Here is a 15,061-nt window from a genome sequence, read left to right as displayed (position 1 = left end):
CGGTAAATCTAATCCGTGACAACGAAAAAAACAAAATAAGTCGATGACAAGTTACACTTCTTTATTGACGGCTACGTTTGCAAGGGCTTTAGTTTTAATTGTGAGATTCTTTTTAAAAGAGTTGTCACGATCAGGGAAAAGTTGTGGGATCGCAACACAGACATTTACAAGTTTAGTTGTCTGTGGTGGTAAGTTAACACGACATTTGCTCTCACATTATTTTGTTTCAGAATTTTGCAACGTCGTCTTGCACGGGACAAACGTGCCTCATGGTCTACATTAATTTTCTTTCAATAGAGGGCGCGCCACATTATTAGTGGTCACCACCACGCATATCAACACGGTTGAACATACTCTATGTTTTGGGAAATATAACTCAAGAAATGCCTGACTGATGTATTAAATTGTAATTTCGTTCAGTTATGATATGTAGCATTAAGAGATTTTAGTTCATGAGAAACCGTCAAACAATAAAAAATAATATGACCGAACATGCAATAATAGTATGTTAAAAATAGAGTCCAAATGAAAGTCAACGTGCATGGAATAACACTCGTTTCAGGCACAAGACAAACATCAATTGTATTAAATTGATAATTCGTCGTGATTGGTCGTGATGTATCAAAGATTTCTCATGAATATCGATAGGAATCGTTTGCCAATACAAATAATAAAACCAAAACAATGTAGTGCGCGAAAAATACAAGCCGAAGTGAAGCCAATTTTCTTTCAAAAGAGGGCGCGCTACAAAAATAGTGGTCGCCACCGGACGTAAAGAATTATTTTTGTCACCGCGCGTGGGGAAAAAACCTGTCTACAAAAACAATACACTCGTTTCCAGACGATACGCTCAAAAACACTTGTTGTATTGAATCAGGTGTTGCACGATTCCTGTGAAAATAGACATGCTCGGGGTATGCGAACGGAGGTGGACTCCCTATTCGCGGTAGGCGGGAAACGTTTTTTTATAATGATCTCAACTTTTTAAATCAAAGGCCTAGTTAATGTTTGACCAAAACATCTCCTGAATAAAGTCTGCTATTTTCCCTGTAACGTTCAAGTAAATTAAAGACTATATGCCTGCAGAATAATAATAAGACCCTGCCCCTCCCCTAGTCCACTGATCTCTATCATATACTGTATCACCCGTTGTATTATCCACGGAGCCAAGTCTATTGATTGGCGAATGGGGGCGCCATTCACTTTACACGGTGTGCCCTTTTATTTTTTGTAGCCAAGTATATTGATTGGCGAATGAGGGCGCCATTCACTTTACACGGTGTGCCGTTTTATTTTTTTTTAACGCACTGTCCTTATTTTGATCCCGTAAAAGGTTTCAAGACTTTGCGGTGGAAATATCGTCCTGCGACTTCATTCGCGTTTGCGGCAGCTGTGAATGGGAACCAGACAATGGAACTTTCATGGACAGAGCACCATTAAACATTAATGTTAAAATATAGACGGTACCTTTTTGCAGACACGGTGAGAGGAAATTTGCAACTCGATAAAAATCGCCACTTGAATAAGATTAAAATGCTGCGATAATGTCAATTGGGAGCCCGACTATATTACAATATGCAATGTACATCTGGAAAAAAAAGTTGCAACCATACATTTGGAAGTGCGCCCTCTACAGGTAACGTATTGCCTGCCAATGCCATGCATGTAAAATAATTCAATATCAACATCGCACTCGTTGTGGGGCCAATAATTCAAGAAATATCTGTTGTATAAAATTGAGATTGCATTTGTTGATTACTTGTGATGTTTCAAAGACGGGGTATTAATATCAAGAAAAATTGTAGAGCAATTAAATGAATATATCCAAAAAAATAGCACGTCTTCGGCGTGAAAATACAATGTACATTGGAAAAAGTTTCAACCATAAATTAGGAAGTGCGCCCTCTTCAGGCTACGCATGGCCAGCCATGCATGTAAAATATTTATCAACAACCGCACTCGTTGTGGGGCAAATAACTCAAGAAATATGTGCATGTCTTCGGCGTGAAATTATGTACATGTTCATTTCGCTCCGGCGTACCCCCCGCCCTGCAAACAGGACGCTGGGATACTCTGATGAGCTTCACAGAATCTTGTGAAGGAAGTGGCCTATGACCTAGGTATAAAGCATCTGGCTGCAGCTGTTCAAGACTGCAGTTAGACAATGTGCGCAAATGCTATCCGAAAACTTCCCGTAGAATTGCGCACATTCCATACCGGATGTGATTCTGTGTCATTGCGGAACATGTGGACACAATTTTGAGCGTCGCATAATGTAATCCGACCGTTCGTGATTCGAAACGGAGCCTGAGCGAGTGACAGGAATTGTAAATTAACAAAACAGATAAATATTACAGAATTTCCTACATTATTACGCTTTTCAACGAGAAAAAACCATCTCTAAACTGGAATAAAAGAGTAATGAATCAGTCTTTAAACAGCCGTTTCAAACCTTGCAGAGTCATGACCTTGATCACGCGCAGGTCACTGGTCACGCAAAATCCAACCAATCAGAGCGTGAATTCGTCCTGTTTGCAGGGCGGGGGGTACGAGCGAACATGTTCATCTGAAAAAATTAGGCCAAAATCGGGCAAGGACCATCAGTCGACTAGTGGTTGATTTGTGACGTACCTTACGCCTGCGCACTGATAGCAACGTGCGAACGTCTCTAGTCAAACGCTGGTCAAAATGTCATCGCAAAACTTCTGGATCCTGGCTCTCTGCTAGCTTTATGAATGCGCGCGGCTATTGGTTACCAGCGAAGCAACCAACCCCAGTAGGCTGGTTCCAAATAGTCAACTAGCGTAGTCAACCACCGTTGACTAGACACAGTTCGGGCAAACGTTAGTTAACCATTGGTCAACTATAGTCCTTGCGCGAACTTGCCCTATAGTCCTTGCGCGAACTTGGCCTTAAGTTGCAACCATTGATCTCCATATACACAGTCTGTGTATATGGAGATCAATGGTTGCAACCATTGATCTCCATATACACAGACTGGATAGGACATCGCGTACGAACGTGCGTCCGCGCGCGCGTTTTTTGAAAAGGGTAAAGAACACAAATTCGCATTTGAATTGTGTACACTTTCGAACGGAGGATTCAAAAATGAAGTTGGCTTTTCTTCGGTTTCTTTGTCATTTTTGAAAGAATAAAAGAAACAGAGATCTAAATTGATCAAAATCGACGAGTAGTACAGTCAAGGTGTGCGCAGCATTAGATTGCTGGAGTCGGGAAGTAAGGAGCGTTGAAGAATAGGACAATTATTCGCAAGTAAGTTGTTTTTTTAACGAGGCCTATACAACATGGCATGGAGGAATATGAACATGGGAACGACAAAGCAAATTATAATATCGTTAATGTCGCTGTGAGTTTGAGGGGATGGAGGCCTGTGTGGTAGCTATAGCGAGATATTCTGTTTAAATTCCATAAGTCTAGGCCTGTCAGTGTCATGCTGGTCGGCATCATTTTTCTTTAAAAGACATAGGCCTAAACGTGCATGACTGACCCGGCAATGGCAATGGCAATGAACAAAAGTTGACTTGTTTAAAATAGTTTATTCAAATAACTTTTATAACTTTTATATGCAAAATCTGATTGAATTATGTCTGCCTTAAACGCCTACCGAAATGTTTCTATTCTTTATAAAGAGAAACCGAGGAGGTGGTTTATGCTAAATTACTGCACAACCGGCCGATTGACCTTCATATCAAACAAAGAACTTCAGCAAAGCCATAGCAAAAACTACCAGCTGCAGGACGATTTCCGAGACGGACGAAAATGGAGAACTTCACGGAGGGATGGAATCGAATACCGTATATCATCCACTGAATGGAACATGCGATGTGATGGGCATCTGAGAGTTTGACTTAATCTATTCTTTATGTAAACCTGTTAAGATTGATTGATTTTTCTTTTTGGAAAGAAGCTGTGGGGTTAAACGCAAGTATTTTTGTGAGCTCCAAGATGACTGACACATTTATATTGACAGTTTGTATGGTGAAGAAAGCAATGAGTACTTTTACGGTTTGAAATTATATTGTGTACGCCGTTATATAAGATTATTAGTTATAGCCATTAATACACCGTCATATTCGCTCACAAAAACGATTCCCATTATACTTACAAGTAATTATATTTATTTTCAGAAGTATAGCTAAACATTTAATTATAAAACAAGACCGTGCATAGCTTGAATTATTCTTTGACAAAAATATAATTTTGCTTTGTGATTCATCTCCTTTCACACAATATCACAAGAGGTGAACGATGTCATTCCCTGATCAATCTAGGGACGGGAAGAAGTTTTTACTGATTACTTTGTAAAATTAAGGTTTTTCCTTACCTTTTAGATTCTAATTGGTTTATGTTCGGGTTTTTAATAAATATATCAATCATTTGAATGAATATCCATACAATTTCTCGTGTGAGTGTTCAGTTAAAAAATATGATGTCATTTCAGCATATTATTAATACAATTATTCATTTCATTGATGGAGTAATTCAGTGTGCTCTAATGACCAATGTGCCAAAAATGAAATGGCAATTTACTTACAATCATTTTTGGGAGGAGGAGGGATTTAAAAAAAAAAGGAAATGGGGGTTCTTGAATTTCGAAAATGCATAATAAAGTGTATATCAAGAAAGTGTGGAAAAGCTGTTTGGAGGGATTGAGGGTAACTCTTCATCGTTCAGTTAGTTTAAGATTGGTTTTGGAGGAGCGCTTGATTTCCCTCCTGTAACTTGTAAGAAAAATGTCGCTCGATAATCAATTTTCCAAAGTAAACAAAGTGAAAGCACAATGCGCGTTTACCCGTCTGACAGTAAACGCGCCGCCATTGTTCGGCCGCGCATTCGTGCACAAAAAACGGCGCGATGTCCTATCCAGTCTGTGTATATGGAGATCAATGGTTGCAACCATAAATTTGGAAGTGCGCCCTCTACAGGCCACGTATGGCCAGTTATGCATGTAAAATAATTATCAACATTGCATTCGTTGTGGGGCCAATATCTCAAGAAATATCTGTTTTATAAAATTGAGATTTCATTTGTGTAGTGTTTGTGGTGTTTCAAAGACAATGCATTAATATCAAGAAAAATTGTTGAGCAATTAAAAGAATGTATCCAAAACAATATCGTGCCTTTAGCGCGAAATTACAATTATTGCAACACAAAACACGCTCGTTGTGGGACAAATAACTCAAGAAATATCTGTTGTATGGAATTAAAATTTCGTCTGTTGATTGCTTGAGATATTTTAAAGACAACGTATGAATATCGAGAAATAATATCAAGCAATTAAATTAATATATTCAAAACAATAGTGTGCATGTCTTCGGCGAGAATTTATGTACATGTTCATCTGAAAAAAGTTGCAACCATAAATTTGGAAGTGCCCCCTCTACATGCCACGTAAGGCCAGCTGCTATGCATGTAAAATAATTATCAACATTGCATTCGCTGTGGGGCCAATATCTCAAGAAATATCTGTTTTATAAAACTGAGATTTAGCGCGAAATTACAATTATTGCAACACAAAACACGCTCGTTGTGGGACAAATAACTCAAGAAATATCTCAGTGTTGTATGGAATTAAAATTTCGTCTGTCGATTGCTTGAGATATTTTAAAGACAACGTATGAATATCGAGAAATAATATCAAGCAATTAAATTAATATATTCAAAACAATAGCGTGCTTGTCTTCGGCGAGAATTTATCTGCATGTTCATCTGAAAAAAGTTGCAACCATAAAATTGAAGTGCGCCGTCTACATGCCACGTTTGGCCAGCCATGCTTGTTAAGATGATCAACATTGCATTCGTTGTGGGGGCATAACTCAAGAAATATCTGTTGTATAAAATTGAGATTTCTTTTGTTTAGTGCTTGTGATGTTTTAAAGACGAAGCATTAATATCAAGGGAAATTGTCAAGGAATTAAATGAATATATCCAAAACAATGGCATGCCGTGAAATATCGGTTGTATGAAAGTGAACTTTCCGCGGTCTGCTGTGAAGTTTAAAGGACGTATCTTGCAATTTTAACCCCAGCGCCGCCGTACCACAACATCACCGTTAATTTCGTACAGCGCCCTCTTTTGACAGGTTGTCAAAATACCATAGTGATGGTTTACGCGTCCACTCCACTCAATCCAAGGAAAGACGCATTTCAAGAAATGTGATCGAATTTAATGTTTAATACCAAAGGTAAAAGGTTATCTGGTTATTTCTTCTTATCATATTTAACAGTAAAAATGTTATCGATGGATTTGATGTGATTTTAAGGTTATTTAATTTAGGTGTCGGAAATAGGAACTTTAGCTTGAGGTTGTACGTAGTAGGCCCTAATCAGAGTCGCACTGCCACTGTTCGTGTTACTTTTTTTTACTTTGGCCATGTTGGCCGGCAGTGGATATTTAGCCGGCGGCAGGTTTCTTTTAGCAAACGATATTTAGTTGGCAGGGCACTGAACATGCGCAGTGACTGTTTTTTGGGTACTTGAACTACTTCAAAATGTTTACCGTGACAAATAAAAATAATACTAGTCTGCAGGTTAACTCTGGTTCCACGCCAACTTTGTCGTTGCGACTTTGTGTTCCACGAGATGGGAACCCGACCATTAAAATTGCAGACTTTTATTTCCCTTAAAAAAAATCAAGCAGAGCCATGAATCAAAAAAAGAAAAGAAATTGTAGGCCTTTAGGGCCTACTCTGCAATTAAATGTAGGAGTGTATTAAAAATAATTGATATGCGTGATAAGACTTAAGAGAAGAATAGTCTATTGGCGATAAAAAAAAATAAAAACACCAAAATGTTGAATGAGCGTGACAGTTGAGTGGTTTCGAACCCGGAATCTTTCACATATCGGCAGGCCATCCATTCTTCCACATGTGCTGCTCGAACCATGGTGGTAATTTAATACCTTTATAATGTAGGCCTACTCGGCTACTTGTCAAAGAGGGCGCTATAACATGTATCCACTATCTTTGACTTTTACTATTTTAGAAAATGGCGCATATGTTGGGAGGTGAGTATTGCATTGAGAGTCTGCAGAGTGATGTTCGCGATCTCCAGTCAGCGGTCGTCGATGTGACGTCCAGAGCTGGCCCGGTTCGATACCCATCATGGAAGTTTCCTGACAAGGTGGAAAAAAATGATAGATAAAATAACATTTTCATTTGCCATGTTTAAGTTCACTTTATTCATCCATATTTTTATAAATCACATAAATTTTATTTTTAGTTTACTCAGTTTGGTTTTAAAATTTACAGAATGTATGCCTTTGAAAAGGAAATAAGAAATGACGTAATGAACATCTAAAAAAACAAAACCAACAACCATTAGCAATTTTTTTTAAAAAACCTGTCTAACACTTGGACGCTTACAAAACTAGGCCTACTTGAGTTCATGCAATCCCTCGAAAGTTTTTTTTTACAAATTTGTTGGTACATGTATTAATTAAGTAAATAAGATAAAAAAAATAAATGACGATCTTGCAGAGCTTTTTGTACCAATCAAATTCCATTTCTTACAATTCCAGTTTTCACTTTTCTTGTCTATTTATGACATTTCAGATCTCCAGTGACCTTGACATTCCGTCTCTGCTGGAGGAGCACAGTTTCTCAGATGACATGGAGGACAATCAAATTGCCCATATCATCCTCTTTGAGCTTGTGATTGACAGGTCAGTCAGGTCACATGACAAGCCATATGACAAGTCATACGACAAGTCATATGACAAGCCATGTGACAAGCCAAGCTCGCCAGCCCTATGTTGGCTGTCTCCCACCGTAAAAAGGCTTCAGTTTGGGTTTTTTTTAATTCTCCTTTTCCTGTCCAGGATGATGCTCTTACTTCAAGGCTTCACCCGTTTTGTTGAGATGTTACTGTCTGGATCCCAAGGTCGTCCCCCGACCGCAGGTCATGTGGTCGGTTCCCAAATGTCCATCGGTTTAGTCGTCAAGAAGTTCTGGAACAAAATGGTCCAGCTGAACAACCTGTGCCAACAACTCCAAACTGAGGTAAAAATGGGTTTAAGAAAAACAGACTATACAAACTTGCCAAAATGTAACCTTTTAGGGGAAAATTGTCCTGGATTAACATTGTTGCCATACCTGTATTTACTGGTAAACATGCCTGTAAGTCTTGTGTTCTTTAGCAAGACACTTTGCCTCAATTGCTTAACAAGCTTTACAGAAGATGCGTACTTTTTCAGGCAGTTTTCTAAAACAAAGTTACTGAATAAGAAGAAGCTTTAACCCTAACGATCCCCAACCAGCCAACCTCTGTTAGGATGAGTAAACTGCACTAGTATTACTGACTGTGCTTTACATGGGATTAGGCATACCACAAAACAGAGTCTAACTATTTATGTGCACAGTTTACCATATGGTGTTGGGATTTGCAAGGATGAGGAAGGTTCCTAGTAAATCATCCTAGGGAGTTTGGGTTAATAATGTCTTTATTTCCCCATAGAATACAGCCAAAGGAAAAACTGTCAACAAATTGGAAGCCATCAACACGGAACTTCAGCTCCAAACGCTAGAAACTACCAAGAAATTAAACCTAAACAGCACGGGCGACTCTCTGAATCCCTCTGCGAAGACTGCAAACTCTCCTCTGTCAAAGTCACTCAGTCCAGGATACGGTGGTTTGTTGCCTCCTAACTCCAGTCAGGTTCAGTCGTCTGTGTCGCTTAACTCCAATGATTCCCACAATGCAATAGCCAGGGATACCAGAACAATTGCATCCCAGACTTTGGAGACTGCGTTCGTGCCTTGCGAAGCCTGTGCATGCATCCAGCTGAGCTTAAAACAAGTGGCGGATTTGATTACTGAGATCTGTGACTCGCAAGGGCTCACGTCGGCCATCGCAAAACACCGGCTTCAAGAAATCGATGCCACTATGACGGCAGCAGACGTGACCCGGTGGTCCACCCAGCAAGCTAAAGATCTCAGTCAAATCAAGCAGTGTCTCCAAGATCTCTTGAATCAAATCGACCCGCTAACTTCGGATCTCACGGCATCCAAATCGGAATGTTCAGAACTGAAGAAAGGCATCAGCGACAAATCCTTAGAACTCAAAAAGGAAAAAGATGCTCGCGAGGCGCAGCGGAGACAGCACCAGGCCAAACTCAAGGAAGTTGAGAGGCAGCACGCCGAGTCTATCCTCGTGGTCCATCAGAGATTGGAAGACATCAAGAAGGGAAAGAAACAAGACGAAGAAGAACTGTCGGCTCTGAAACGTGAACTCCAAAAACAGTGCGAGGCTAGACAAGTTTTAGGTAAAAGTTTAGTGTAGCTGTTGTGACTTTATTTTTTTTTCTTGGCACATAAATTCTAAACTGTATTTTATGCCTACTAGCTCCTTAAAATCGAGACAAGCTTATCCCATTCAAAAGCACATCCCCCCCCCCCCCAAAAAAACTACATAGTGACACGAAAGAGGTTAAACTCATTTTTGTTTTGTAGAGGACATCAATAACAGACTGACGCTTGAGGCAGAGGGGAACACGTCCAACCGAGCGACAGTGCTAAGACTCGAGAGCCAATTGGAAGAGCTGAGTAGGCAGCTGCAGATTACCAGTGAAGAATTGCAGGGTACCAGCAAGCAGCTCGGCAAGGAACAGGCACGAAACAGAAGCATCGACAAGCATGGGCAGGTATAAAGCATTTTGGAGTATGTCGCACTACTTTCGATGCCTCACAAGTACATCTCAAGTCCAGTCACATTCCCATTCTAAAGTAACTGGATGAACAGTAACGAACAAATACCGTTGTCACAGTTCATTAAAAAAGCATGTGACATGACTTTGGACTGAATAACTTGTGATGATTTGTGATTGACTTGCAACTGACTTGTGATCGTCTTGTGATTGACTTGCAATCGTCTTGTGATTGACTTGCGATTGACTTGTGATGGACTTGTGATTGACTTGTGATTGACTTGTGATTGACTTGTGATTGACTTGCGATTCACTTGTGATGGACTTGCGATTGACTTTTGATGACTTTTGACCCTTCACAAGAGCTTCAACACTAAATAAGTGTGACACTATTTGCTTTCCCACAGTTGTTTATTTGTCCTCAAGAAATGGCAACAGCATCTGAAACAAACAGGATACAAAATATTAACAACAGATAAACGTTAATCAACAAATGGTAAGTCATAGTTCTCTAAATATCTCTTGATTTTTTAATTTCTCTAATTTCTTAAAGCTCATTGTTTTATTTACTTACAGTCAATGCAAAACAAGCACGATGCCTTGTCAAGGCGAGTGGACGAGCTGGACCAAGAGTGCAATGACCTGCGAGATTCCCTAGCTGACGCTGAGGAGGCGCAGGAACAGTTGATGGAACAGCTAAAAGACATGCAGAGGGAGGTGAAGGAATTAAAGGAAGAGCTGCAGAAAGAAAAGGTGAACACTGTCATGATTATTTTGTGTGTGTATTTTTCTTAAATGAAACCATAATTGTAAGTATTCAATAGGTTCAGCATAACAATATTTCCTCTCTTATTGTATTGATTTCCTTTTCTTTCGTTATTTCCTTTCCGTATTTTCTTTCATTCCCTCTTATTATTTCTTTCCCCACAGACGTTGGTTTCCTCGGTCCGAGAGGAGAAACAGTTTCTTGAGAGTTCCATCGTGGACCTTCAGACGATGATCGTAACTTTGGAGGGACAGCTTAATGACGCGCATGGAAGGGAGAGAATGCTGGTCCAGTATCCAGACATGAACCCCGGCATAGTGCCTCAGGGTCCTGCACCCACAGGTGATTGATTTGTGATTGATTTGCGATGAACTTGCGATTGACTTGTGATTCACTTGAAATTTGCCTTGGGATTGACTTTAAATGATTGATTTGTGATTGTGACTTGAAACTTGGGATAATGAGCGACTCAAAGTGGCATGTATAGATTTGTGATTGACATGTGATGTGACTGACTAAATATGAATTGCCTCTGGTTGATTTATGACTGACTAATGATTGACATGCGATTGAGTAGTGATTGATTTATGATTCACTTGAAATTTGTCTTGTGATTGACTTGTGATAGACTCGTTAATTGATCTGTGACTGACTTATTATTGATTTGCGATTGACTTGTTTTTGACTTGTGATTGACTTTCTGATTGATTTATGATTGACTCGCAATCGACTTGTGATTGAATCATAATTGATCTGTTATAGATTTACTTCTGATTGACTTGTGACTGACTTATGATTGACTTGTGGCTGAATTATGATTGGCTTGTGCTTGACTTGTGATTGTCTTGTTATGACTTAAGGTGACGGGGACAACCCTTCCGACATGAAGCAACAGGTGCAGTCCAACAACATCCGCATCCAGATCCTAGAGGAGCAGAACAACCTGCTACGCAAGAACATCTCCAAGCTGCTTGCTGAACAAGACAGTCAACAGCAGGGTGCTCAGGTAAAATAAAAAAGTTTACAAAATTCCATATTTTGTCTGACAAATATATTAATCAATTCTGAATACAATTTTTATTTCTAGGAAGTTAAAAAATAATGGAATATAAATGATTTGGTTAATAGGTATCAGGCCCTGCCATTCCGTTGTGGCAGTCATCGGGAGCGCTTTCAAGAAATCATGATGACAACTCAAGAAACAAGATGCCCGCAGCGCAACCAAAGCAGGATCATCATCAACATCTCTATGCATACAAGTAAGAATATATCCTCCTCATCCCCCTCTGAATAGTTTGGGGGGGGGGGGGAGTATACGTAATATGTCCATCTCTGGTAGTTTGTACACTTAGGGATTCTGTAGTTGTGACAGAGTGCAAATTCTCTTTTCATGATTCTGCCAAAAATTGAGAATTTTTTTTTTTTTATTAAAGGTAAACAAATAACAGAAATTGGAAACATATACAAATGGTTCTGAAACAATGATGAATACATATTTTTAATCATTTTATGTTTTAGACAAAAGAAAATACTTTGTTTGTGTGAAATTTGGACTCTATGATATACGGACTCATTGGTGGTATTGTGTGTACCACAGTGGACAGAATTCGAACAGTGAGGAATCACACGTTAATCTAGGAGTCCGTAATAAGGTCAAAGACCACACTTCATGAGAGTCCACATTTCATATAACATGAGCTTTAACTTCCCCTATTTTAATAAACTTTTCTTCAGGAGCCCCTCATTTAATCCAGAAGGTCAAACAGTGACGAATCTCTCGCCAGAAAACCAACCTATCAGGAAGGCAGTTAGCGCTGAATATCATTCTAGGAGACGCAGTCCACGGGGGGAAGTACCTGCTAGCTATGGCGTCCAGAAAACAACCACGACACCGAAACCACCGCAGAAAGATGGAAAAACAAAACAAGGTTTGTGATTAGTGAGCAGATAATTGTCGTCGTCCTGTCTAAAACAAAAAGAAAAGTAGGAAAAAAATTGGAAAAGCAGAGGAAATTGCATGAAATCTGGGGCCACTGGGTTGAGAGATTTAGCTCAAGGAATAGTTATCTATCAAAACGTGTACAATTCGAAAATAGATAGCACATTTGGCTCTTTTCTGCCTTAAAATTCTTGGCAACATTCCCAACCCAAGTCCTCAATTTTCCATTTGAGAAAGAGAAATTAATGTCAAAATTCCGGTCATCTGGATTTTCAGAGAGTCACAAATCCTTTAAGATTTTTTCCTAAATGTTTTTTATCTTTGTATCAGTGAACTGTATTGGACAAAAAAAATGTGCATTTGGGAATGTTTGGAAAATGCCTTAAAAGATTCTTTAATTTTACAGTATTTCAAGAGAACTTTTATAGCTTTATAAAAAAAGTTATGTGCTTAAAAATCGTCTCATTTTGAGGCAAATTATAACAAAATCAGTAGTATTTTTCACCAACCCTTACACTTCAGGCAAACATAAATGAAAACGGTTACTTGTTTTTGCAGGAGGAAAGCGAACCAGTAGCAGCGGAAGCGTCAACGTAGCCAAGTTAGCCTCTGCTGGAGGAGGGAACACAAGTCTTCATGCATACATGAAGCTAAAGCAGAGTGGCGCAATAACACCTGGAGAGAAGAATACAGGCAGAGCTGCTGAAAGTAAGCAAATTATAAACCACATTGTTTTCTCAAATTTGGCTTGAATGATGAGGCAACATTCTGTAACTATTTGTCATTCAAATTGAAATTGAATTCTCATCTAGGAAGCCATTCTATTTTTCCATTTTCACAGACAAAGCACCGACCAATAGCAGGCCTCCTCTCAAAAGCAGACAAGGCTGGGTCCACAGTGAATACAACAAGGGCTCCCATAGGTCCAAGGAGCATTACAGTCCCCTGGACACGTTTGTGTGTCCCTCCTGTGATAAGATGTACACATCGGAACAAGACCTCGAGATCCACCAATCCTACTGCTATGGATAGAGATGTGCAGCTACTACTAAGCACATAAATACTTGCATAGTAAATTGAGTTTACTAACCAAAATGTCATGTGATGGGTATTGCTTAAGCCCGTGTCCCTGCAGATTTTAGCTTAGTTGTAAATTTCTCAGCAAATTTCTGCTATAGTTCCCCGAAATTCACCTTCAGACTAGCCAAATTACATTTTCAAAGTTGTTTTTGTAAGTATAATTATTTTTTATAAAAAGATGTGTAGCGCCATCATCGTAATGTTTGGGAGAAAATAATTCATAGATTTTTCCAGTATTGAAAATTAAATTTATAATTTTCAGAGATTTCCATGAGTCTCAACACAGAAATTGTTGTATCCGAAATAGTTGCAAACCTACACAAGTTTCTGCTCCAAAGTATTTTATTACATACTGGAGGAATCTTTTGAAATTTCCTTCAGTTAATATATTCATTTTGTGCTTGTTTATTTTGTCATTTTCAATTCAGCTTTGCTTAAAAGTTATTTATAAATATGATAAATTGATGATATATTATAAATTGATATTATTATAATTTATAAACATATGCACGTTTTAAATGAAATAAGTTCTTCAGCATACTGTATCTTCCGATATTTCCGTCCAATTTTCCTTTTAAAAGGAACCTGAATAATTGTGTGATTTTTTTCCTCGCCTTCCACCGCTGTGACCTGGGTTCGAATCCTGCCTGGGCCAATGTACGGATTGGGTTTTCAGTCCCTACCTAATTTCGTGGGTTTTCCCTAGAACATCATTCTGGGCTCCCCCCCCCCCCCTCTAAAACTGTAATTTCTTCTCATTGTCTTCTCTCTAGAGATTTCTTCAGGCTTGCAAACTACAGTGCCTAGGGTGCTTTTGAGGATCCCTTGGTTTCATTACCAGAAATGATTAATAACAATAATAATACATGTTAGAATAATAATAATTGGAGCGATATAAATGCATGTACTTCCAGTTAGAAATGTACTTGAATAATTCTCCTTTGTGCCTTTCAACAGCCCTTTTGGATGTAAAGCTCTCTGTTTGAATGATAGTATTTTCATTGTAAATGCTAAAGTTATTCACTGGTCGTGTGAACATTAAAACAGAAATTCATCGAGAGAAATGAGTTGCTCATATTATTATTATTATTATTATTTTTTAGAGTAGTCCTGATAACTTATAGAAAGGGGGGGGGGTTCACATACAAACATCAATACATTTGTACAATTTCTTCTAAACCTCCCATTTTTTTTTATCCTACCTTTAAATAGTCCAGTTCCATACTTTCTCCAAGTTTGACAACCGGCGCATAAAAAAACGGTAGGTATTTTTTTTGGGTTATTTTATAATTACAGTACATGTACTTTTAAAGAAAATGCAACTTTCTTACCTTTTTGCACTCATCACATTCAGAGTCGTGCGTCTTGAAGAAGTTTTCACCATAATTATGTCTTGTCGCTATACCCCACAATTTCCCTCAAAAAATCAAACCCTGCCCTCTTTCCACATAATTAAGCTTGCTGATATTCAACATGATATTTTGGTAAGCTATTTTGACCATTCCAAACACATAAAGTGACTTTTCCTGCTTTAATCATCGCCAAATGTTTAGGTAAGTCTCAAAACATAAAAGTGTCTTTTTCCGTTCACCACTACAGAATTAAACCACATC

General features: G+C 38.7%; 1 protein-coding gene across 1 annotated transcript; it reads left to right on the top strand.

Moving 5' to 3' along the window:
* The first annotated feature begins 5,833 nt into the window (after window positions 1-5,833).
* On the top strand, window positions 5,834-13,616 carry LOC119726274 (coiled-coil domain-containing protein 157-like). The gene is made up of 13 exons (XM_038197908.1): window positions 5,834-6,205; window positions 7,005-7,142; window positions 7,574-7,683; window positions 7,840-8,020; window positions 8,475-9,282; window positions 9,470-9,660; window positions 10,240-10,416; window positions 10,594-10,771; window positions 11,290-11,435; window positions 11,558-11,688; window positions 12,164-12,357; window positions 12,927-13,076; window positions 13,210-13,616. The coding sequence occupies exons 2-13, from the start codon at window positions 7,008-7,010 to the stop codon at window positions 13,398-13,400; spliced, it is 2,592 nt and encodes an 863-aa protein (XP_038053836.1). The 5' UTR covers window positions 5,834-6,205; window positions 7,005-7,007; the 3' UTR covers window positions 13,401-13,616.
* Window positions 13,617-15,061: the final 1,445 nt, after the last annotated feature.

This window comes from Patiria miniata, unplaced genomic scaffold (genome assembly GCF_015706575.1).
Source record: "Patiria miniata isolate m_02_andy unplaced genomic scaffold, ASM1570657v1 HiC_scaffold_2, whole genome shotgun sequence".
NCBI lineage: Eukaryota > Metazoa > Echinodermata > Asteroidea > Valvatida > Asterinidae > Patiria > Patiria miniata.
Note: the sequence above shows the minus strand (reverse complement) of the source record. Positions and strands in the feature narration are given on the sequence as shown.

What these genes read in the sequence shown, in the direction of transcription:
- LOC119726274 (XM_038197908.1), top strand. Translation starts at nt 7,008, where the DNA reads ATGGCGCATATGTTGGGAGGTGAGTATTGCATTGAGAGTCTGCAGAGT. An exon ending in TTTGAGCTTGTGATTGACAG is followed by an intron (nt 7,684 to 7,839) that starts GTCAGTCAGGTC and finishes TTTCCTGTCCAG; the next exon opens with GATGATGCTCTTACTTCAAG. An exon ending in TCAGGGTCCTGCACCCACAG is followed by an intron (nt 10,772 to 11,289) that starts GTGATTGATTTG and finishes TTATGACTTAAG; the next exon opens with GTGACGGGGACAACCCTTCC.